This window comes from Haliotis rufescens, unplaced genomic scaffold, assembly GCF_023055435.1.
Source record: "Haliotis rufescens isolate VD_foot unplaced genomic scaffold, xgHalRufe1.0.p SCAF_8, whole genome shotgun sequence".
Taxonomy (NCBI): Eukaryota; Metazoa; Mollusca; class Gastropoda; order Lepetellida; family Haliotidae; genus Haliotis; species Haliotis rufescens.
Window position 1 is genome coordinate 7,167,091 of NW_025964372.1, and position 27,634 is coordinate 7,194,724.

The 27,634-nt window shown below is 37.8% G+C and overlaps 1 protein-coding gene across 27 annotated transcripts in view; it reads left to right on the top strand.

The window, feature by feature from the left end:
• Positions 1-3,028: 3,028 nt before the first annotated feature.
• LOC124148974 (rhomboid-related protein 2-like) overlaps positions 3,029-27,634 on the top strand; it is a 37,954-nt gene continuing 13,348 nt past the window's right edge. For 26 of the 27 annotated variants that reach the window (XR_007219303.1, XR_007219305.1, XR_007219304.1 and 23 more), the window contains exons 1-2: positions 3,029-3,270; positions 25,963-25,986. Coding sequence is in view for 2 of the 27 variants with exons in the window: in XM_046520280.2 (XP_046376236.1) it covers positions 3,187-3,270; positions 25,963-25,986 (108 nt within the window). In the remaining 25 variants the exon portion in view is untranslated. Of the gene's footprint in view, positions 3,271-16,353; positions 16,541-25,962; positions 25,987-27,634 lie in introns of those variants that run through there. The other variant, XM_046520282.2, reaches the window with a different exon arrangement.

The following is a 27,634-nucleotide window of genomic DNA, read 5'->3' on the forward strand; positions in this document are numbered from 1 at the left end:
TTATCAGTGGGGCTATCACCATCCTTCTACAACAACCGCCTCCGTGGTCTAGAGGTAGAGTGTCCGCCCGGAGAGCGGAAGGTCCGGGGTTCGATCCCCGGCTGCGTCATACCAGAAAAAGATGTTAAAAGATGGTACTTGTTGTTACCCTGCCTGGGGCGAGGCATATAGGGGCTAAAACCAAAACTGGTCGGGTCGGAGTTAAGTATACTGTGTCTGAGTGGGGTGTTCATGTTAAACTGCGGCATGGTTTCTCATTAGGGTATATTCCTCGCCACTTGAAATAGAATCACGAAATATCGCGATGATAAATTAACGAAGATGTCAAGTCATTCCGATGATAAGGAATATTACGGTAATGACCAAACTGGGAAAGTTTTGTAGCGAGAAACATCATGATTGAGTTTTGATCAATGATGACAATCCGGGTATGCTTGGCAGTCATGTGACCGCGAGCGCTTATATCCAGCAGTGAGCTTGGTCAATTGCGCTTCAAATACATCTGCACGGGTTTTTTTCTTTCAGTCCGTGCTGGTGATGTACGTGTACGTTCGCTGCTAAATATCGTCACCTGACTCCCGGATCTTACCCAGATCACGTGATCAAAAGTCATTGATGATGTTTGTCGCTAACAAACTGGATAAAAAAATTTAAGCACACTTTGCATTTTTTGCCATTACTCTTAAGTAATGTCATATATATATGACTTAAGAGTAATGACAAAAAATGCAAAGTGTGCTTTAAAAAAAATATCCAGTATATATATATATATATATATATATATATATATATATATATATATATATATATATCCCCCTCCTGTCATTCACCTGATGGGCGGTCGGGTAGCCTAGTGGTTAAAGCGGGTTCTATTCCCGACATGGGTACAGTGTGTGAAACCCATTTCTAGTGTTTCCCGCCGTGATATTGCTGGAATATTGCTAAAAGCGGCGTAAAACCAAACTCACTCACTCACTCACTCATTCACCTGATACCCGTAAAGATCCGTGGTAGAATAGGTCTTCAGCAACCCATGCTTGCTGTAAAAGGCGATTATGCTTGTGTTAAGAGGCGATTAACGGGATAGGGTGGTCAGGCTCGAAGACTTGGTTGATGCATGTTATCGTATCCCAATTGCGTTGATCGATGCTCATTATATCAATCCCTGGATTGTCTGGTCCAGACTCGATTATTTACAGACCGCTGAAATATTGCTGAGTGCGGCGTTAAACAACAAACAAACAATCATTCATCTGATGAAGGGGCAAAAATTAACCATGACACGTTGTGTATGCATAACAAACAAGATGTTATTCATAATCCCCCTTGCCATGTTTAGATCCAACTTCTAAATGCTCATAAAGACTCACAACATACCGACTGTCATAACTTATCAGTGACGTCAGACAAGCCTTATCACGCCCTCCGCTGACAGCTGCAGTAAGCCATATTTCTACAGCGAAATAGGTCGCAAAACATCAGACTATTTCCATAATGGCGCTATATGTTATTATCCTAAACATGACCTGATAACTGATACCAGACTAGATTGATTGTGTCATACGGGTGCACCCGATCGAAGCGTCATAAAATACGGAGGGTTAGTCACCCTTGTGACGTAAAATATTTGCTTATTACTAGTCGAGTGAGTGAGTGAGTATGATTTCACGCCGCTTTTAGCAATATTCCAGCAATATCACGGCGGGGGACACCATTAATAGGCTTCACACATTGTACCCATGTTGGGAATCGAACGCGGGTCTTCGGGGTAACGAACGCGTGAACCACTAAGCTACCTAACGCCCCCCTGGTCGAGGCGTGAAGTTTTATGGTCAGTTGGTATTTATTTCACGTATCTGAGCGTAACTTTTTCCGTTTGCATGTGTTTCTTTTCCTATTGATCGAAAATAAGAATATCAATTTTCCGCATCAGTTTTAAAATCTCTTTAGCTTTAAGTTAACCCACGATCGATGCCATCACGTATTAAGCCTATTGGTACGCTTGAAAACAAAACATATTGATACGCTTGCAAACCAAAGAAAAGACGTTCCTCTGTCACCATTATTTACTCACTAAAATTAAATTATTTTTTTTTATTTTATTTTTTTTATTTGAAACAAAATCGGTATATGTAAGCATAATATAGTCTCCTCGGTAGTGTATGGCAATATCGTGTTGGACTTTGGTGGGAATACGGAGTAGAAAGGTTCGTAGAGTTCCATTGTAACCAGTTATTAGGTATAGTTGTGTTTGACGCCGTTTTGAACAGTTTAACTGTTATATCGCGATATGGATGGGCACAATGTGTGACCTACAACCTGAGTGCGTCATCGGACCCCAGCAGAATGTTCTTTCTCGTGCTGTCGGACACACATTTGCCTGTCCCAGACTGACTTATTTACAGATCACTGTCACATGTGTAATAGTGCTGAAAGCGGCGTTAAATAACATTCACATGTAGTTTCTTGACCAGTTATGAAGGATCTGTCAGCGTCAGTACCCGTATGTCAACGTCCGTGTTTAGTCTTCAGTTACCCGTGTTTAAGATTAAAAGCTAATTGGAAGAATTGCATATCGTCATTTTCATAAAATAATAAATTTGAAACTTCTTAAGGTTTCCCGTTTTTATGGTGTGAATCTTCAATGCTGTGATAAAAAAAAATTGAAATCAAACCTCCGGAAACATATTTAACAAAATAACACACAGATCGGGTGAACTTTAGGAGGTAAATATGGACACTTGCTAACAAACAGTCTAATTTTACCAACTGACATTTAATATTTATGGGATAAATAGGGTTCCTATATTTAAAATAAAGGACCAACTCATAAGTCATAATTATAAGGAAAAAAAACCCGTCTCTGTTGTGATTCTCATGACAAAGCTCAAGTACTTATCACTTATTCCAAATATGAATCAAATTCATCAAACGACCTAATGTCAGATTTATTTTTAAGCGCGTATCCTGCGATAAGGCGATTAGGCGAAAGGGGGATAACTCCAGCGACTCTAATCCTCCCTGAAAGACGTCTGTCAGCCAAGCGCAACAGGCGAGAGCTATTTAGAGAGCGGGCCAATCTATTGCTCTGGCAACGGTACTGCTAGCGAACGTCACCCACCCTCACAGTTTTGACAGGAGCGGGAGGAGGGAAAGGGTACATCCAAAAGTTATACTTCCATCGAAATGGCTGGAACACGGGGCGGTAGATCCCGAGGAAATCGTGTGGATGATGTGGAAATGCGCCGACTTCGCAGTGATTTAGATCGGGTACGTTTATCGTTTAACAGATTTTTGTATTTCGTTCAATGTTCACACTTTCGACCTCTGCCAAATAGTCGACTGAGTTCCTTTTCCACTGATAACAGACTTCAAAACCGAGTAGATTTTCTAGACAAGATGTACTTTGAGTTTGACAAAAACCTAAAAACTTTCTTGTTGTCGTTGGTATTTTATATTCATGAAACTATGCGATGATTATATGTATACATCTGTTCAATTATTTCAATTAACTGTGAAATAGACCACAACGCTACGCTTTGATAATACCCTCACTTTGTCTATTGATAGAACTAAGTGCTTCCCGGATATATTAGGAAATACTTATAAAGTTGTCAAACTAGATTTTTAATATTTGTCATCGTCATTAATTGTAAATATACTCATTAAACAGTTACTTGAAAACAGTAAAAAGTTAATTAGTAAAGAGAATTGAAGTCATTAATCAAATACAGAGCTAAACAGATTAATGTTCATAGCAACAAGCTAATGATACAGATTGACTGGATTAAGATTATGCTAATCTCTACAAGCTGTGTTTGTAACAAGGCATTCAGATGGTATTTGCTGGTACAACCAATGCTTGTAGACTTTCCATTGACAGTGAATCAGAGCTTTGGGCTAAGTATCCATTCAAACTAGCAAAACCCTGTAGATCCCATTGACCATAAGACTTGACACGATCACCCCTAGCCATTGGACTGACCTGTCTCAAAGCACCCAGTTACCTTGACACCGAAGAAATGTGACAATCAGTTTACAAAGCAATTCAGATATGGCCTCCCACTGTAAATAAACTGCCACATATATTCATATATTCATATATATTCATATATATACATAAATAAACAGCCCACTTTTGTATATTCAGTAAAGGCCAAGTGATTCTATGACTTTGTAAAAAATAAAAGGTTATGTGATTATGAATAGATTACAAAAACACATAATGAGGGAGCCATTAACTGTCATGTCTGTCAAACAATATTGGAATTATTATTGACCATACCGTTTTTGTTGTATTAATGCATAGTATTATGCATGGTATTAATCCATTATTTGAAACTGAAATTTAATATGTTCAGCAGTGATAATGGGCAAATTATTTCATTAATACTAGTTGATAGTAACAGTACTTTTCATTTCTTTCCTGGATATATAATATGGCTGCTAGTGTTTATTTGAAATAGTTGTTTTAGCAAGTATTAAAAGCCAAACAGTTCATTCCTAGGTTACAAGGCTCATTATCATTTCACAATAATTTCATGCACACCCTCCCCCCTCTCTCTCTCCCTCTCTCTCTCTCTCTCTCTCTCTCTCTCTCTCTCTCTCTCTCTCTCTCTCTCTCTCTCACACACACACGCACACTCTCATGTGTATTAGTCTCACACACACACACACACACACACACACACACACACACACACACACACACACACACACAAATATAGTGAAAGTTTGCTCATGCTGTCGACCACTGGTTTACCTTGCAGACTTGATTATTGACAGTTGCAGAATGTGAACATATAGCTTATATTTTGTTAACTCAACAAACTCATTCATTCTTTTGAATTTCACAGATTGAATATAATTTTTTTTTTAAATAACAGTATGAACTTGTACAACTGCTCCCTTTGTGAAATTCAATATGTCTAATTTATTGTGCATATGAATATGTATACATTGTTTCCATTTGTATGGGTATTCAACAATCATATGAACATAGAACAATCAAACAGAAACGTCCTTGTGTAATGTATTCATAGAACAATCATATACGTAATTGTCTGACATACACGTGACAATATGAGGTTAATTTAATATTGATTTTTCGTTTGAGAATGTTATCGTGACTATCATATAAATACCACAGTGCAGTTTACTTCACTGGCTACATACCATACAAACAGATAAGACTATCTTTCTAGTTCCTTGTACTTGAGGCATATTTTGGACACTGCAGAAGTTGTCAAAAAGAAAGATTTAAAGATTGTCAATCATGGCCATGTTGGAGAGAAGCTCACTCACTGTAATGACTGGAAACAGAAAAAGCGAGACAGCCCAACTAGATTAAACTGTAGGCACATACACTTTATCAGTGAGTGAAATACTTGGGAACATTTTTTCTTGAGCCTGTGACAAGACAGTCAGTTTTATGGGGCAAACAACGAACTGTCATGGCGACACACCCACAAGGGACAGTCGTTTTTGTAGTATTACTTTCAAGGGCTTGAAGACACTGTTCTGTTGTTTGCACAGTCATGAGTTCCGTAAACTTTGTATGTCTGAGGAATATAAACATCGATCATAGGTCAAGGGAATGTGCAGAAGCTAAGGAGAAATTAATTCTATCATATTTATATAATTAATTTTAAATTCCTATTTTCAATAATTGCTATTTTATGCTTGTGTATGTGAGATGGGTGGGGAGGGGCTTTTGATATTTTTATATATTTATTATGATGTGTAATAGTTGAAGATATACTTATATTATGTAACATTATTAGCATTACTTATGTTAATTATTAAGATCAGTGTCACTTGGGATACAGTGCTGGTGAAACAAGGGTTAATGCATACCACAAAACATAGGTCACGATACGTATCGTGCACCGAACTAGAAATAGTCAAACAGGGAATAGTCAAACTGGGAATAGTCAAACTGGGAATAGTCAAACTGGAAATAGTAGAACCTACACCTAAACGTCGCTCTTAATTGTAATAAAGAAGTTGTTCATCCATAAATTCTTATCCTTACTTAGTACTCCAACTTCTAAATGCCTATCAAAGACGTTAAACTGGGACCCACTGAAATCTCGACAGTGCATCTGCGATAATATTGTCATGTGTTGTTATATATCTGGCCTTGAACAAAATGTTGTGTTTGAGGCACTGCAGCACTAGCTGCCTAATCAGTGACATGATTCTGGGTGCCTTTGAAGACTGTTTATTTATTATTGACACTACCGCTTGGTTATCACAAAAGAAAAGTACTTTCCTGTTAGCAAAGGCTGTACAACTTGACGGACGTGAGCGCTGATAGCATCCGCCTGGAAGGTCAGGGAATCCCCTGTTCCCTGATTGGTTGACCCCGCTCCTGACTCTGCACGTGGTGTGACGTCACGGGAAACTCCCGGCTCGCCCGAGTGTGCACTGCTAAATGACAACACATCGGGATTTCTTGACACCACCGACCCCGTTACCCCCAGATCATTGGTACTTACCCCTCGCATGCCAGTAAAGCTCCGAGAAGTATCTTGGGCCATCCGTTTGCCTAGCATATCCAGTATGCTGTTGAGTTGGCTCGATATAGCTAGCATCGACGGAACGGGCGACCCCACTTGTTGGGGCTCTTCGATGTCTCCGTGATCGAATCGCGGGAGAACGTTTGGATTGTCCGAATCATCTGCTTCAACTAGCAAGTTAGCAGCTATTTGTACACTTGGCAAGGGGGGTCCGTGCAATGGAGATCTAGCTGATCTCCGTGACTTACCAGTAGCCGATGTCGCTTGCCGGACACTTGGTTCCCTCCTGGCTATTTTCCCGCTCCTTACGAGGCGGTGATTTAAGGCGGCCCGTCTTTTTGGTGGCATTCTTAATGGTAATTGCAACGAACTATGCAACGAACTATAGATGAATGCGCGAATATAACTATGTGTTGTACGGCTGAAAGCTGGAGAGCAAGTGCTGCGTGAGCTGATGCCACGCTACAACAGGTCATAGAAAATATAAACAAACGCTCCTTTACCGGACGTGCCAAGAGCGGATCTAGGCCAGAGACAATGGCACCATGCAAAACGGCACGTAGCCGCACGGAATGAAGGTATTTCGCTGTAATAATATTAGCAACTGTGCCAAGCCTAACATAAAGGCATTTAGTTCTAATCACTAAATGCTATTAACAGTACATGAAGGTTATAGCACTCTTCAAGTGGTGTTATCCCCTGCAGTGAACATGGACATACACGAGCATGCACTGACTGCCACTGGTGCGGCAGAGAGCTATTTATACCTCGCTGTTTGTGATCACACACAATGGCTGCTACTTATGATGGTTATAGTACCGTAATTAAAAATTGATTTCACAAAGCTGTTGTTTGGTTTGTGTTTCCAAGCAGTAAAGCTATCAATATTCATGACAGTTACCGTAAGTTGTAAGTAAACGACCCATGGTAGACAAATGCTGAAAATTTATGATTTTGACAGAAACAAACAACTCCTTTTTTTTTAAAAGGAGCCCCAATGGGATGGGAGATGTGGAAAATCTAGACTTGCTTCACTTAGGGCTATAGTATTACAGTAAGCGCTGGGCAGAAGGGAAATACTGTGGCTCAGGACAATGAGACAGGCTAAGACCCATGAGACTTTTGGGTTTTGAAGATTCTTCTGATGTTGAAATACTTGAACTTTGAAATGTCTTTGTAGATATTACTCCCACACTTTAGTAATTGAAGCATTAAGGTGGCTTACTAGGTCAGTTTGTATGACAAATGACGCTCTTACTATCAACCCCATGTTTGTCAGCTCCAAAGTCAGGTACTTCACAGCCTGTGTGATAGAGCTGTGGTAATGCTGATGACAGCCCAAACTCTCATCCTGACATATGACTAGCCCTCTCCAGACATTTTGTATGAATGATCTGAGCTATGAGGCACAGAGCATCTCGAATTCCAGTCTGACTTTAAACATGTTTTCTTTTGTAAGAGAATAAGGCATTGTTCTCTGACGGTGTGGCCGTAGACTATATACTCACAGAGTTATTTGATATAGTATTATTTTAATAAATTAATAGGTACATTTAGTTTTAATTTTTGGAGTTTGATTTTCTTGTTTTTCTAATCCATCTAAGAAAGAGCTCCGTATCAAGTAAAAATCAGTTTAAACTACTTTATTTTCTGTGGCTTTTGGATCAGATTTGTTTTAAAAAAATGTCAGGATTGGAATATATAGTTTGAATATTCTGTGATTTTCCATTTTTTCTTGTCTCTAATTAGCTAATGTGTATTTCATGGGATAGGTGTGGCCATATTCATAGTGGAGTGTTAATACTGTTAATGTGCATCCAGAATGTGTTGACAGGCAGTTGATCTTCATTACACTCAAGTCATGCAATCCCTGTGCTCTGTACCACCTTGCATGATGCCTTGGGCATCTCGTGCAATTTGCAAGCGTAATGTCTCAATTGAAAATTAAATGACATCAATACATTAAGGAGAAAGGTGAAGCAAGGAACCCTTTAGGTATAATCAGTAACTAAAGCAGACTGTAAACCTGCCACAACGACACGATGAGGGAAAATCATATGTACCAATCTCTTTAGATTCAGATGTTTACCTGCCACAATGCCTCTCAGCGTGAATATCGGAGGACACCTCCATACGAGGTCACGTCAGGTGAATGATTGCTATATGATCACATGATTGCAAGGTGATTACAAATTGTGAAATGTGTGAGAGGAATCAGGATTATTTTTAATTGTTCTAAGCATGGTATTTAATAGCAGTGGTAATTGTTGTTTATTGATGCATATAGATGCATAAATGAACGCATGACAAATGCTTCTGTTTGTATTTTTTATTATATTAATGTTATTTACCTATCATGCATGATGTGGTACTTTCTGTTGTCTGATGGCTAGGGTTGAGTCTATGAGTCGAACAGACTTTAACTGCATATACCCGGTAGTGAAACATATACGGTGCATCGTGGATTCTCATATGATACATGATACATTTTTCTTATCAACAGAAAATGATACACTTGCTAAAATAAATTACTTACCGGCACTACTCATATAATGACACACGCACTCTTCTTGAATTCAACTGAAATACTTGCATCCTATTCCATGTAAGTGTACACCATCTCCCCTCAGTACATTTCGAAGTAGTAGTTTTTTTGTGATGTGGAATTTGTACTCTATGTTGTGAAATGTCTGGTCCAAACAGAAAATAATGAATAACTTGTGACCTATTTCTAAACAGATGTCTGTATGATGTCTAGTAAATAAGGAGTGCATGCAGTATCTCAAATAGTGTATAACCTATTTATACATTAGGGTGTAAATAATACTGTAACAACATGTTGTATATTGTATCATCCTATTGTGTTTCACCATGGACATTGTTCGTAACATTGTAGTAATTCTTATCAAGTTTTATACCCTGTTACACTTTCAAAAGCTTTGATAAAAAACTTGGTCAAAGTTTTGACCATTTTTGATAGTGTACATCATGTACATGTAACATAGGCCTAGCTTCCAAAACTATGACAAATTTTTTGACAGACTTTGATGGAATGATAACTGGTCCGACTTTTCATCAAACTTTGGGGGCAGTCGCGTAGCCTAGTGGTTAAAGCGTCACGCTGAAGACCCGGGTTCGATTCCCGACATTGGTACAATGTGTGAAGCCCATTTCTGGTGTCCCCCACCGTGATATTGCTGGAATATTGCTAAAAGCCGTGTAAAACCATACTCACTCACTCACTCATCAAACTTTGATTGACTTCGATGTAATTTAGCCAATCAGAATGCAAGAAACCCTCACTCTTGTGTCCTGCCTTTGAATGTATGGCCTCACTTTTTCAAGAAGAAACCCGAACATGTCCCTGTTCATTCGTAGATAGTTGACATGGGCACTGGAATCCTCTCCCTCAAACTCTAGGAGAAGAGCAATGTGGGCCCGTAAATCTGGTGCCTCCTCTGCAGCCACTCCCTGGACCAGTCCTTTGCCTAACCCGAAAACTGCCTCCTTAACATGCCCATACACAAAGTACTCATAACAACAGCAAAACATTCACACCAAAACGTTTTTGACAGTGTTACATGGGCTTTAGGCAATTTGTTTTCTATGGAACCACAAGATGTTTGATAAGGGATATTTTTGCCCACTTGATTTGAGAAGTCAGGAAAACATTCAGATGTCGTTTTCAGTAGAATTTATAAAAACAACATTTATTCTTAACATTTGAATATTTGGGACTTTAAACAAGTGTAAATGCAGAGATATGGCTGCTTATTTTGGTTTTCAGGAAGCACCCCCTCCCCTCCCCTGAATACCGAATACTACTTAACACAAATCACAAATTAATGAACAAATGTCGAAAAAATAGAATGTATAATATTTTTTGTTCAAATGTTGAATCTCTGTACCAAATATGATATTATTTGATATTATTTGTATCACAAAACACTGAATACCCTCTAAATAGACCCCCGATTCCCTCATACCAAAAGGGGGGCAGTCGTGTAGCCTAGTGGTTAAAGCGTTCGCTCATCACACCGAAGTACCGGGTTCAATTCCCGACATGGGTATACAATGTGAGAAGCCTATTTCAGGTGTCCCCGCCGTGATATTGCTAGAATATTGCTAAAAGCGGCATACAACCTCACTCACTCACTCATACCAAAAGGGGGTCGCGCCGTGGTCTAGTGGTAGAGTGTCCGCCCGGAGAGCAGAAGGTCTGGGGTTTCATCTCCGGCCTCGTCATACCAAAAGACGTTAAAAGATGGTACTTGTTGTTACCCTGTCTTGCGCTCGGCATAAAGGGGCTAAAGCAAGGACTGGTCAGCTCGGAGTCAGTATACTGTGTCTGAGTTGAGTATTCATGTTAAACTGCAGCATGGTATCTCAGTGAGCTAGCACTATAAATCGGCATCAGTCCGGACTAGTACAAGCAACCACACAAACACACACACGTACATGCATGTCGCCATATAAGTGCGATAATCTTGGACGCAACGTTAAGCCCAATTTCACCTCACCTCACATACCAAAAGGGAATTGGTGGTCTCATTATCACTTGAGCAAGTCATAGTTGGTTAGTCATTAAGTAGGTTGGTTAATAAGAACCCCTATTACTAATTTTGAGAGCGCCCTGGGCGCTTATTTCGTCGAATACGGTAGGTAATTTTGATACCCTGACATAATATTGCCATGATAGGGGTTTGTCTAGTGTAAGTTACACAAACATTCCTGATCAATGAGGAGTTGTATGTATCGGGCAATCAATCACTGATATTCAGGTTAAACACTCCTTCCTTCAGAGGCTCTCCTGGCTGACAAATTGTTATTTCTTTGGTGAGGTGTTAGTTGAGTGTATGGTGTTGACCATCTGATTATGTTTGTTTGTTTGTTTGTTTGTTGTTTACGCCACACTCAGCAATATTCCAGCTTTATGACAGCGTTCTGAAAATAATCTATTCTGGACCAGACAATCCAGTGATTGACATCATGAACATCAATCCACGCAATTGGGATACGATGACATGCACAGAACTCCAGATAACTTTTTGAGCAATTGAGTTTTTACTCTTGGGTTTCTATTTTAATTGGGTTATTACATTTTTCATTGGGTAACCAATATTTGTTCACTCATCTATTCATCACTCTATCATGTCTATTGGGTTTTCCCAAAAATTAGTGAACATTTTAAGATATAAAAAAAATGAAATAATGTTTTAGGTGTACATAACTGTTGTAAATATATGGGCTTGACTCGGAAAGTAAATTAGCTCATAATTGTGTTTCGTAAATTAGCTCCTTTGTACGCATGCTGAAAAAGCTTTATTGGGAATTTACACGTGCTGTTTTAATGCATTTGCGTTTTTCATTTAATGCATGCATTTCTGTATGCAAGTTGATAGAAAGTAATTGTGTTTTGAATATTTTGGGGGGGTATTTTATGCAAATACGCTGCTTATCTGTAGCTCTGTATGCATCAACCATGTCAGCGAATTTGACCACCCGATCCCATTAGTCGACTCTTACGACAAACGTAGTAGCCTTTTACAACAAACATGGGTTGCTGAAGACCTACTCTACCCCGGATCTTCACGGGTATCAGATTATGTTAGTAGTGGGGGAGTTTAGGGGGGTTAGTTGGTGGAGTTTTCTTGACTCAGTATCGTTTTTGTTGCAAGTACAGGATATAGCATTCTTGCTGTTTCACAGAAAGGCTTGCTGGACTGACCATATGTAGGAGTAACTGGCTAGTGAGAACTATTGTCAGGCCTGTGAAACAAGGTCACTCTGCATGCTGTGACTACATCCTTCCCTGAGTAATACTAACCACAGGAAGTCCGGACTGTGACCCTCACAAGAACATGCTAGGTTAGCAGAGGAGTTTAGATGGTGGATCAGAGGAAACTACTTGTCAATCAGATTCAGACAAAAACATGAACATTTTTAACATTGGGGGTGAGGGGGATCACCACTTTTTTTAATTGTAAAATAACCTAACTCCTCCGCACCGATCTAAAACGTAACCTACTATGATAAAATGTTCATTTGGTTGTTAAAGTAAAATTAATAATGGTTTACATATCATGTTTTTGATATTTTGTGTGGACTCTCCTCCTGTCTCACCCACCTCCTCCTGGGGGTACAAATTGCCCAAGTTGACCCCCCTTTTAGAATCCTGGATCCGCCCCAGGGGTCCTGCAGGGTATTTTGTGCTTGCTTGCTCGGTAGTACTGAGTATTATACTGCCTACTGGACAGGTACTAACATATGGAAATCCTCCCTGACTTCATCCCAGTGATACACTACTCATGACCTGAATGTACAGATCAGAAGCCTGACGATGTTGGCCATGGAATGTGTAGGAGGGAGTATGTATAGTCCGGAATAAAGTTATATGTAGGGTTTAATAATAATCCTCCATTAAGGAAGCCTTGATTGTAAGGGACCCTCAAGTCTCTTAATTTCAGGGGATGAGAATAGGTTGCTATAGCGGAGAGGCAGCTGAGAATGGAACAGGGTGAATGTTTAAACAACTATATGCTCAGGGGTCTGTTGTAAGAGAAACTAGAGGGGATGTGCCCCAGCATATCTAAGGAAGGACAGTGCGGTAGTGACCCACAGGCATTTCCCTACACTTGAACAAGCTGCTCATGTCAGTGCAAGGTCTTACCTGGACTTGTGGGGGTCCACGGGACTCCCAGTAATTAATTGCAAGGGTCCTTACAGGCAATATCAGGGTTCTGTAAAGTCAGGAAATGTACTGTATGGTTTAATAATTACTTCAGAGCCTGGAATGAATCAATGTGGACAGTGGTCATGATTGATGGATGAAATGACAGACCCCCATAACTGCTCTTGATGTGCTGTAGGTACAAGGAATATTACTGTGCGTCCCTCGGGGTGCGGTATCTTCTTTTTCTGCGTCCATTATCAACATTTGTGTGTACTGGACGCACATTTGTGCATCTCATAAACCAACAGTGAAATTCTAAAAAAAATTAAGACGCAAGTAATAAATAAAATACTAAACAAGCTCCCATGTAATACCAATTACATGAAACTATTAACAAGTTTCATAAAATTGATATTACATGGGAACTGGTTTTGTATTTTATATGTACTCAGTGGCGTTCTCACCATGTAATTGCTGTTATAAAGTAGCTCTAGGAAACGTGTAAGGGATGTATATTTCCATGAGGAAATACTTTTTCGTGATCGATTTCTTTCAAATTTGGAAAAACGACAGTGTGTATTGAGTGATCATGGAAGTTTACATAGCATACTAAAATATTTCCTCATGACCTGAATTTGTAATCATGAATGAATCACTGTGTAGGAAATAGAGATTACTACACGAGTGTCTGTCAGATACCATTGATCTGACGAGTTGTTTCAAAACGTATCTAACGAGCGAAAGCGAGTTAGATACGCTTTGTAACAACGAGTTGTAAGATCAATGGTATCTGACAGGCACGAGTGCAGTAATCTGTTTCTTACACACCCTAAAATCGCACCTTTTTAGGATCGCACCGATGCATTTTGTCTATTCTCATGATTGCAGTAGCGCATTAATACATAACACCACTGTCATAAGTGTTGTCATCTTATGTGCTGCTTACTACTCTACACAAAAAGGTTTCCTGGAATTCGATCTCACACATATGTTTGATACCAGTTATCTCAAATGGGTTTCTCACCCACAGGTGTGTAAGAAATTGTGATCACATTTCATAAGCCTACAAAGGACTGCTGTAAACAGGGTTTGACATTAACATTATTCCCCTAGGCTAGTATAAATGACACACTCAATATGTAGATTTGCAGTATGTTTGTTACATATTTAATGTAGTGCTAAGTCACGATGATGCTGAGCAAACACAGTCAGGAGCCAGGAGAGGAGCTTCATTGCATCCCATGGCACTCATGTCACTCAGACTCTCTGTGAGTGTGCGCTCCTGTACTGCCTGAACCAATGCTTGTTTTATACTGCTAGTTCACTGAGATACCATGCCACAGTTTAACTTGAATACCCCACTGAGACACATTATACCGACTCCGGGCCGACCAGTCCTTGTTTCATCCCCTTAATACTGAGAGCCAGACTGGGTAACAACAAGTACCATCTTTTAATGTCTGTTGGTGTAACTCGGCCGGGGATTGCTCTACCCCCATGGGTCATGTAATATAGTACAGTCTTGCCCTGAACTATTAGCATGAGGACATTTGAATATGTTTTTGAATAAATGAGTATTGAGCAAATATTTATCCTTCATGAAATTTTGAAATAAATTAGGTCATAGAATTAAATCTGCTCTTACTCCACTAAGTAAACAACCAGTATTCTGTATGCTCACGGACACAACAATATGAAGACTGCAGAAGTAAAACTGTGGACAAAATGTTAATATCAGATGACCATAAACCATAAGTTTTGTTTTTGTTCATTTCAGAGACAAGATGTTAGTCTAGGCAGCTAATTTAACTTTAAAGCTGGCATGCTTCACTTAGAGAACTTGAGTTACTAGTAGCATGAGTTTTTCTTTCGTTTGTTATTGTTAAACGCTCCTATATGACAGCGGTCTTTATATAATCAAGTCAGGACCAGACAGTCAAGTGATTGACATCATGAGCATCCATCCAATTGGGATACGATGACATGCATGAATGACAAGCACAGACGCTTTTTAAGCCAAGCATAGGTTGCTGAAGACCTATTCTACCTCAGACCTTCACGGTCCCGTAAGCCATGAAGTCTGATGTAGGACCGGAATGTAAACAAATCTCTGATGAATGCACTCTACTAACAAATGTTTGTGTCACTCAGTGTACAATTGTCCACTTGGCCCAGCTCGTGTGTCTGTTTGTCAGTGTGTAGCAGTGAGGGTCAGGGGTCGTGGTCACTATGGAGCAGGGTATATCTACAGGACAGTAACCACGGTAACATTCCCCACATACCTACACTGGTTGGTGTAAGTCTCATTATGTGAAAGGTTACACCTGTTGCCCCACACATTTCAAGGATTGTGCTGTCATACAAAAGTAGGCCAAAAAGCAATAACAAATATCTCTGTATCATCCACAAAATGTATGTTAATTTTGTTTGTAAATAACAAATATTCTGAATTTACACTCTTTGTCATACTTATCTTTCAGTTCAGGTTTTAAGAAAAACGTAGAAACTCATTTTTGATAATCAACATTTCCTGCTTTGTTTTCGTTCCTGTGTTATATTTAAGTAAATTTTCAGAAAAAAATGCACCATTGTACATTAACATAATTAATACATACTATATTTATTGTATAAAGTATATATACAATGATACTATAAGCATTCATTTTTTATTAATTTCTTTACAAGTTAAAGGATCACATTTCAATTTTTTTCTCATTTTGTAACAAATATTTCAAAATTGCACTTGCAAGATTATTTTACCTAAATGACTAGTTGTGAGCAGTTTACAGTGATGTTTTAGTAATAAGTAGATAAATATATGTCTATAACGTAAGAATATATCTACTGGTAAAGGATAATATAAAACATATTTCCAAACAAACTTAGACAATTTTTTTACATGTATTTTGTTAAAGCTTATGAATACTTCAGTAATAAAAAGCCAGACATGATTTTGCTGAAAGATTCTCTAGATTCATTCATGTCATACAAACAGTATTTTGTCATTAAACATGTTCAGATAAAAATGTTAAAATTCAAACATGCAAAGCAAAAAACATACAGAATTAGCCACAGTTATTATGAAATGTAACAGTCACTACTACCGGAACTGCTGGAGGAGTGTTTATTGAGTTGAAGACGGTATGAGATATGCTCCTCTAGGAGCAGGACTCCATGCTGTGTCGTAAAGTACTCCGGCAGTCACTCACTGTAACACACCTTGTATAGTGGTCCCTCAGGCTGCCACAGTTGTAGGAACACGGGAAGAAGCACCATGTCGAAGGGACGCTGGGGTGAGAGCAGTGGAGCAGGCCAGGATATTGAGATGCAGAGACTCCTGACTGAGGTAGTACTGACCACTTCACACTGACCACACTGTTACTTGTTGCTTGATACAGGTGTTGTCGTGTTGTAGTCCATGTAGCTTGATCACGATCAGGGTGTGGACCACGAGGTCAACTGCTCTATGTAGTTCCTTACAGATCTCTGATCTTTGTTGTTTAATATTATTCACGCATTGGCATGTCTTGTTTAAAATCAATATATTCAGCCAGCTCTGCTAAATGTATTGATTTGTAATGATGGGGGTGAACGCAGTGAACCCTGGTGTACACCATGTCACAAGCCTTCCTTGCCATGTTCATTCTGCTGTTGTCAGGATATGAAGCCATGAGTCAAGGCATTCATAAACAGCCCTGAGTCTATGCATTCATGAACAGCATTGCTTTATCAGCAGTTATTAAAATCAAACGTTAGTGACCTTCACCTTATGCCCCACCTGTCCTGAGCAGTGCAAGTGAGTCACGGAGAGTTGGCTTACTTGAGTAGCTTATGACTGGTCAATACCTGTAATATAGACTGGGAACTGCCAGCATGATGACCAGAACAAGAGCATTCCTAAGTGACACAATCACGTAGTGAGGACAATTGTCATTGGACAATTTCAAAAAATCAAATGGTGAGGCATGAAAATGTAATACAAGATCCGTTTGACAAAGCATGGTGGAGTTACCCCCAAGAAACTAATGTTATACACAAGCACAAAAACAACATGGAAAAGAAGATGCATTTTGTGATCACAGCTTAGCTTACAAGTGTTAATCAATTAAGGTTATCAGCAAAGCAATTTTATTTCTGTAGTGGTGATGGTTTTTTTTTAAATTTGTGAAAATGTATCACCGAGTGTTTGTAATACATCCACATTTCGTATACCATGTCACCGGAAAAACTAACAGATGTCTAAATATTGGGTTTGCCTCAAAGACAGTTCACCCCCACAGACCCCGCCCTACTGGTCTGTGTATTTGTAATATCTGATTTCAATTGTTAACAACTTTGTAAGCATGAAAGGGCTGTCTTACACAAATCTAAGATATGCCTATAAGTGCATACATGTTTTTTGCATTTTGAAAATATTATGATCCATTAAAGTAATTCACTCAGTACGAGAAAAGGTATAGAATATGTAAAAGCCAAATATCAAGAAAACATAAGCCGACATCGCATAGCTCATGCATGACTCATGTTTGCATGGTCTGTTGATTCTCACGTAAGCAATGCGGAATCTTTGATGGGCTTATTTCAGTCACTTCGGATACACTGACCTATGTGCTGAATGTTTTGTTTCAACAATTCACAATGAATTCACTATCAGATTGTGGTTCAGACTCTTATACAAACTGAAGCATAAGTTAGTTCATATGTAGCCATTAATATTCCAATGGCAATTGTATGATTATTTAAATCATAGTATTGCTCTATTTAGGTGGTTTAAGACAGAAAAAAGTAATTTGGATATGTGCATGTCAATCATATTGTCAACTCAAACACATTTTTCCCTTAAACATGTAAACTGTACTAAATTAAGGAAACTTCAAATTAATTAGATTTCATTTTTTAAAATTCCATATACACATCATATTATCAAAATGTATGTGTATTTTTAGTTATTAATAAGTCCATATGTACATGTGTTTCTCATCTAGTATATACTGTGGTTATCAAACTGTCTTGGATATATATATAATATTTTAATTTCAATGTTTAGTTTTCAGTTAAAAAAAATTACAATAAAATATAAAGGCAGCAAATTCAGATTTAAGAACTAGAGACTCGTGAAGCCAGTGTGCACAATTAAGTATAAACATTTGTTCACCTCTCAAAGGAGACCATTTCTAATACATGAAAAATGTTAAAAGCTTTCAAACAAATTATGTTTTTTCGGACATCTCGGTTTATCCTAAGTGGCCTTCCCAGCAGTCAGGTGTCATCCCTCTTGCTTCACACAGCAAGATGAAGTTTGTTCAAGCCTCAGTGCCTATGATGTACCCCTCCGTCACCCGCTGGGATAACATTGTAGCATTGTGGCGTGATGGCCCGGGGCTAATCGCTGTCAACACAAAACAGGTTTCTGCGCTCTATGTGTATATACCTTGCGAGTTATCGAGCGTTTGAACATAACCTGGGGAGTAACCTTCAATTTCTTGGCCTTTCTTATACCCATACCGTAATCATTAAATAATTCAGCCACTTGAAGTCTATCGTCTCTGTTGGTTGCCCCTTTTTGAGGATTGCTTGTTTCAGAGTGTTTATGGTGATACAGTCATTTGAAAAAAAAGGTGATTTGAAACATATAAGTAATTGTCTCATGATGGATTATTTATTTCCAGTTTTCTTGATTTTGTAGTTTCCGAACAGCCGACATCGATTCTTCTACTTAACACATGATAGTAAAGTTTCCAGACATCGATTCTTCCACTTGACATATGATAGTAAAGTTTCCAGACATCAATTCTTCTACTTGAGATATGATAGTAAAGTTTCCAGACATCGATTCTTCTTTTTGACATATGATAGTAAAGTTTCCAGACATCGATTCTTCTACTTAACATATGATAGTAAAGTTTCCAGACATCGATTCTTCTTTTTGACATATGATAGTAAAGTTTCCAGACATCGATTCTTCTACTTAACATATGATAGTAAAGTTTCCAGACATCGATTTTTCTACTTAACATATGATAGTAAAGTTTCCAGACATCGATTCTTCTACTTGACATGTGATAGTAAAGTTTCCAGACATCAATTCTTCTACTTGACATATGATAGTAAAGTTTCCAGACATCGATTTTTCTACTTAACATATGATAGTAAAGTTTCCAGACATCGATTTTTCTACTTGACATATGATAGTAAAGTTTCCAGACATCGATTCTTCTACTTGACATATGATAGTAAAGTTTCCAGACATCGATTTTTCTACTTGACATATGATAGTAAAGTTTCCAGACATCGATTCTTCTACTTGACATATGATAGTAAAGTTTCCAGACATCGATTCTTCTACTTAACATATGATAGTAAAGTTTCCAGACATCGATTTTTCTACTTGACATATGATAGTAAAGTTTCCAGTCATCGATTTTTCTACTTGACATATGATAGTAAAGTTTCCAGACATCGATTCTTCTACTTGACATATGATAGTAAAGTTTCCAGACATCGATTTTTCTACTTGACATATGATTGTAAAGTTTCCAGTCATCGATTTTTCTACTTGACATATGATAGTAAAGTTTCCAGACATCGATTCTTCTACTTAACATATGATAGTAAAGTTTCCAGACATCGATTTTTCTACTTGACATATGATAGTAAAGTTTCCAGACATCGATTTTTCTACTTGACATATGATAGTAAAGTTTCCAGACATCGATTTTTCTACTTAACATATGATAGTAAAGTTTCCAGTCATCGATTTTTCTACTTGACATATGATAGTAAAGTTTCCAGACATCGATTCTTCTTTTTGACATATGATAGTAAAGTTTCCAGACATCGATTCTTCTACTTAACATATGATAGTAAAGTTTCCAGACATCGATTTTTCTACTTGACATATGATAGTAAAGTTTCCAGACATCAATTCTTCTACTTGACATATGATAGTAAAGTTTCCAGACATCGATTCTTCTACTTAACATATGATAGTAAAGTTTCCAGACATCGATTTTTCTACTTGACATATGATAGTAAAGTTTCCAGACATCGATTCTTCTACTTGACATATGATAGTAAAGTTTCCAGACATCGATTTTTCTACTTAACATATGATAGTAAAGTTTCCAGACATCGATTCTTCTACTTAACATATGATAGTAAAGTTTCCAGTCATCGATTTTTCTACTTGACATATGATAGTAAAGTTTCCAGTCATCGATTTTTCTACTTGACATATGATAGTAAAGTTTCCAGACATCGATTCTTCTACTTAACATATGATAGTAAAGTTTCCAGTCATCGATTTTTCTACTTGACATATGATAGTAAAGTTTCCAGACATCGATTCTTCTACTTGACATATGATAGTAAAGTTTCCAGACATCGATTTTTCTACTTAACATATGATAGTAAAGTTTCCAGACATCGATTCTTCTTTTTGACATATGATAGTAAAGTTTCCAGACATCGATTCTTCTACTTAACATATGATAGTAAAGTTTCCAGACATCGATTTTTCTACTTGACATATGATAGTAAAGTTTCCAGACATCGATTCTTCTACTTGACATATGATAGTAAAGTTTCCAGACATCGATTTTTCTACTTAACATATGATAGTAAAGTTTCCAGACATCGATTCTTCTTTTTGACATATGATAGTAAAGTTTCCAGACATCGATTCTTCTACTTAACATATGATAGTAAAGTTTCCAGACATCGATTTTTCTACTTGACATATGATAGTAAAGTTTCCAGACATCAATTCTTCTACTTGACATATGATAGTAAAGTTTCCAGACATCGATTCTTCTACTTAACATATGATAGTAAAGTTTCCAGACATCGATTTTTCTACTTGACATATGATAGTAAAGTTTCCAGACATCGATTCTTCTACTTGACATATGATAGTAAAGTTTCCAGACATCGATTTTTCTACTTAACATATGATAGTAAAGTTTCCAGACATCGATTCTTCTACTTAACATATGATAGTAAAGTTTCCAGTCATCGATTTTTCTACTTGACATATGATAGTAAAGTTTCCAGTCATCGATTTTTCTACTTGACATATGATAGTAAAGTTTCCAGACATCGATTCTTCTACTTAACATATGATAGTAAAGTTTCCAGTCATCGATTTTTCTACTTGACATATGATAGTAAAGTTTCCAGACATCGATTCTTCTACTTGACATATGATAGTAAAGTTTCCAGACATCGATTTTTCTACTTAACATATGATAGTAAAGTTTCCAGACATCGATTCTTCTTTTTGACATATGATAGTAAAGTTTCCAGACATCGATTCTTCTACTTAACATATGATAGTAAAGTTTCCAGACATCGATTTTTCTACTTGACATATGATAGTAAAGTTTCCAGACATCGATTCTTCTACTTGACATATGATAGTAAAGTTTCCAGACATCGATTTTTCTACTTAACATATGATAGTAAAGTTTCCAGACATCGATTCTTCTACTTAACATATGATAGTAAAGTTTCCAGACATCGATTTTTCTACTTGACATATGATAGTAAAGTTTCCAGACATCAATTCTTCTACTTGACATATGATAGTAAAGTTTCCAGACATCGATTTTTCTACTTAACATATGATAGTAAAGTTTCCAGACATCGATTCTTCTTTTTGACATATGATAGTAAAGTTTCCAGACATCGATTCTTCTACTTAACATATGATAGTAAAGTTTCCAGACATCGATTTTTCTACTTGACATATGATAGTAAAGTTTCCAGACATCAATTCTTCTACTTGACATATGATAGTAAAGTTTCCAGACATCGATTTTTCTACTTAACATATGATAGTAAAGTTTCCAGACATCAATTCTTCTACTTGACATATGATAGTAAAGTTTCCAGACATCGATTTTTCTACTTGACATATGATAGTAAAGTTTCCAGACATTGATTTTTCTACTTGACATGTGATAGTAAAGTTTCCAGACATCGATTCTTCTACTTAACATATGATTGTAAAGTTACCTCATTCTGACGATGTAGAGCATCAGAAATATTTCTTTCATTAGGATAAATACAGCTTACACATAAGTTAATTCTGTATTTCTGTTAGGCTGAAGCCTGTGCTGTGAACTGTGTGAATGAAACCTGTGTCAGCTTGACTGCATCTTTTATGTGTAGGGATAACTATTAGCAAGCATTGTTAAAGGGTTAAAAAATAGCAGGAACAGGTTTGCAATAGAAAATGCCTGACTGTTACTAAGGGTAGAGCAAGTGACATTTTGAAATGACACTCCATACTGTTGGGCCATCCATATTTATGTGTTTCTCATCTCCAACCTCAAGCAACAAAAAAGTGGGTGGTGAAAAAAATATGTTGTTTTTCACTGATTGTGTAACTTATTTTATGTAATTTTAAAGTTTAGAACACTTGATTATAGTCTTTGAATTAATTCATGATGTAGATCTAGTTGCTTTGCTTTGGAAACAAATCTTTCAGAAATATTGCTGAAGAAAGATCATTGTGTAATGGATGACTGATTGATTAGGCAGCTGGGTGAAATGTTCCATGGCTTATGGCTCTATGTAGCTCAACATGTTGTGTTGTGAAGTCCCGTGTCCTGCAGACAGGCACCAGGAACTACAGTGCTGTGTGACATGCTCTAGGTGCTACACGATATGTTGACATGAGCAGCATGGCCAGCATCACTTGTGTCCCTGTGTGACATGCTCTAGGTGCTACACGATATGTTGACATGAGCAGCATGGCCAGCATCACTTGTGTCCCTGTGTGACATGCTCTAGGTGCTACACGATATGTTGACATGAGCAGCATGGCCAGCATCACTTGTGTCCCCGTGTTATGCTCATGTGTTTTATGCTGCTGCTGGGGGGAGGGGGGTGTCTACAACATACTTCATTTGGCTTTCAAAAGGGTGTGTGGTTCCTTTGCTGATAAGGCTGCTGCTGCAACTACAGATCAACCTTTTGTCAATAGCGTTCTACCACTTCCTTTACAGATAAGGCAACACAAATTTCATAACTAAAATGTCAACAAATATGTTCATCTTATCAGTCACAATATTTTTTATTGAATTAAAATTACACAACTGATAAATACCAGTTGTAATATAGATATTTAAGCTTTCACTGAATTACAGGGGATGTTTGCCACCATAGCTGTTCAACAATGCAATATTCAAATGAGTCTTGTATTCTGGTTCATGAACATGATTACAACAATGTACTTTATCAAGTGTATGGTTTGGTGTACTAAAGAATAAACTCTGTAGAAACTGGGGGTTTCAACTAGGGGTCATGATGTTCTTCCAAGTGAACTTACAAAATGCCTTTTAAGGCTGATGCCAGACCAGCATTGGCCTCCATTTCAACTTGACTGTAGGCCGCTTTCATTTAATAACATTTTTCAGTTGCAATCAATAAACGTTGGATGGTAAAAGAGGGGCTGTATATATAAATACAAATTTTGCAACGATTCCAACAGCTAGTTTTCCCATGTCAATGGTCACATTTCGGACGTGAACATGGCCTTGAATTTACCCAGGGATTAACTCAAAAAGCCTATTGGTCCCATTATGTCCACAAATAGCCAGACAAAGCATCACATGTATGTCCATGTATCCCAGGAACACTCACTCATCCATTCAGCATCTCAGCATCTCACAGCTGTGAGCTTTTTATTTAGCTGCTCTAGATTTACCAATGACAATATTTGCAATGCTTTGAAGGCATAACTTTACATCACAGATGAAAGATATACGTTTTTGCCTGTTTGTTTGTTTGATTGTTTGTTGTTTAACGCCGCACTCAGAAATATTCCAGCTATATGACAGCGGTCTGTAAATAATCGAGTCTGGACCAGACAATCCAGTGATTGGCATCATGAGCATCGATCCACGCAATTGAGATCGATGACATGCATCAACCAAGTCAGTGAGCCTCAGAACCACCCAATCCAATTAGTCCCCTCTTACGAAAAGCATGACCTTTTTTTCTGGAGTTTTAGGAACATGACCACAAATTGACCATGACACGGTAATATTTTCTTTGCTTTGCCTGCTGCCTCTGTAATACATAAAACGAATGGGTCTTAACTTATGGTAATGAGAACTGTTTTTGTGGTCAACAGAATCTTAAGTTTAAGCATCGTTTTCTTGTACAGTTTATTGAATATAGGAGCATGCAGAAAACGGGGTTCATGAGCAAGTTCAAGGGTCCATGAAAAAATGGCGAATCATTTTATGGTTTAAATATAAATAATAATCGTTTCGTTTCATTTTCTTTGACAATGAATGCATCACACATCATGATGAGAGGGTCATGGAAACTATGAACAACCAAAGGGAGGTCACAAAAACATGTTGGGGGGATTGCATCTTCATCACACCCTGGATAAAAGCATTCTGTGATAGTACCCAACAAACGCTTACTTGTTGCTTGTTTTGTTATAATAACTTAGTACTAGCTGATATTTAATATTTATGTATGTAGTGGCTGTAGTGATGTAGAAGTGAAGTGACTGTAGGACCTGTAGTAGTATTTTGTGGTGTTGAATCCATGTGGTTGTCATGCATGGCAGATGGAATTAGGTCAAGTACATAATGATTCGAGGTTATTAATAACCATTATTTCCAAGAATGAAATGTGGAGGTCGTAGAGGTGATCGCCGCCTGCTGTGCATTAGGACATGTATGTTATGTGTGGCACTTTAGGCTGGTGTGTAGTCGTTCAATCGAGGGAAGGACATGATAAAATGTCTTTCTTAACAAGGGACATTATTATCCTGTGCTCATGACAAACATATCGGTAGAGAATTTGCATGTATATCACATCCACTGTTGTGAGTATAGGATGCTTGACACTTGATGCCATTGCACCACTTCCTCGGTCTCATATTAATTGAGGTGACCAAACACATGACACGTTAATAATAAGTGCAGTTCCAGATTTAATTAGTTTCAGTTGGTGGGAAACAAATTCTAGTTCAGTTTTCAAATATTATGTTTTATTAATGTGAAACATAAATACACAAATGAAAACACATACAAAAATTATTTCTTTATTCTGCAAACTACTGTTCATTATCAACCTAGAACTTCAATACACTGCAGGACCTGTGAAGATCTGGGGTAGAATAGGTCTTCAGCAACCCATGTTTGCTTTAAAAGACAACTATGCTTGTCGTAAGAAGAGACTAACGGAATCAGGTGGTCAGACTCGCTGACTTAGTCGATGCATGTTATCGTATCCCAATTGCGTATATCGGTGCTCATGTTATCAATCACTGGATTGTCTGGTCCAGACTGGATTATTTTATTATTGCTGAGTGCGGCATTAAACAACCAGCATACAAATAATACACTGCGGGGGCAGGTAACTCTAACTTGAAGCTGTGATCTATTGGCACTAAACGTAGTTATTCGTAATGGTATATGTTTTAATAATTCTACACAGCTACTTGTGTCTCAAAAAAAGAATGGGGGAGACTTTTGGGGGTTGTTTTTCAGGAAAATCACATTCTAGTTTTGTGAGTCTTGGACATGACTAATTTTGAAGGAGATATATAAAAATATGTGAAGGTAAAATATCTATATTACCATGTTGAATGTACTTCATTTAAGCTAACAAATGTTCTCTCTTCATTTTCATATCTGACTCTTCATCCTGATTGGTGACAATTTATTTATCTGCCTTCTCATTGGCTATACTGATGTCTCATGATCCGGATGGTGCTGAATGGTGGAAACTTTCAAACAGAACTTCAAACCGATCTTTGACAGAGTAAGTATATTTTATTCATATAAACCAAAATAGATTTGTGTACAGAAATATTGGTGACCAGTGGTGACCTATTATCATGATTATTATTATTGTTCAGTGGGGACTTTAATAAATATGTCATTACAATAAGTAGCATATTGCAAGGATACAACAGACTTCAAATTTCAGAAATTGTAAGCCAATGCTTAGATGCTTTTTTGGGGGCAAATGTTTATGTCATAAGATATCAGATAATTGAATGTATTTTTACATGGTTAAGTGCAAATCTGTAATATAAATAAACGTTTAATTTTGTATTCCACTCATGCTGAAACAAGCACAGATAGCCTTGTGAGAAGCATATCGGGTTGTAACTACCGGCTGTGGTCGTCAGTTCAGTGTCAGTGTTACTACACTGTGCACATGGTGTGTGTTTCCTGCAACATGTTGCCAGCTGAAAATCTAGGACTCAGGTGACACTTGGTCTGTAGCCAGAGTAGGGGACAGCACATTGCAAGAATGGCGGACATATCAGAATTTACTTGTTTTATCCTTGAATTTTCTGTCATGATGCCCAGATGGGGACTTTGCGGCAGGGCATGTCCCCAGTTCCCTGTCAGAAAAGCTGTTCAATCTGGATGTTTACATAAATCGATTTCAAGTCACAAACAGGAAAAAATAGTATCTGTAGTTACCAGAGTCTTGCTTGACAACGGTATTAGGATCTATACCAAAACGTCGCCTTTACAGTATTAAAGAAGTTGTTATCCATACATTGTGTCATGGTCTGATATATAAGTTGAATATCACCCAACTAGTGTAGACTAAACCAGATCTAAGTTGAACATATTAGTCAGCCAACTAACGGCTATAATACTGGGCTAAGGACCATGCCGAGCACTGTGTCACCTAACCCAAGCATTACTCCCATCGTAGTCCAGCACCATAGCTGGGGAGTTTATGTATTTTATGAAACAAAAAACAAGTCTAGCCAGTTCTGTTCAGTGTCCATACTTATTTGGGAGGAGAGAAATTTATTGTGTATTACAAGATTTGACAGACTATATGTTCGTCTACGCCCATCACAGTGATGGAGATAGGAAGTGATGGAAACAAGTCAGGACAGGCTGCGGAACCTTGAAGAGATGACACAATGGCTGATTGTGGATATAGACCCTTTAGTGCTTGTATTAAATAACTGTATCCCACCTAATATTACATGTATTCTAGGCATCAGATGACTCATTATAATAACATCAGGATGCTTTGTGAGGTTGTGATACACAACAAGGATGTTGGTACGAGAATAAACTTAAAGCTATTGCTAGTAATAACTTTCTCAAGTTTAGGCCACAATGAATTAACTATGAGTTCGCCCAAATTTTTCAAAATTGTGAGGCGGGAGACATTTTTATTTTGTTAAACATCTTTTTTTTTAAAACAAACTGTTTTACATGTTCAAGGCAGCTGTGTCCAATAGGTGTTGAGAAATGGGATTCACAAGAATGTTTGGTAGATCTACGTTTGAGGTGTTTTTCATCATATTTCTACATGTTCAAGGCAGCTGTGTCCAATAGGTGTTGACAAATGGCATTTACAAGAATGTTTGGTAGGTCCACGTTTGTGGTGTATTTCATCATATTTCTACATGTTCAAGGCACCTGTGTCC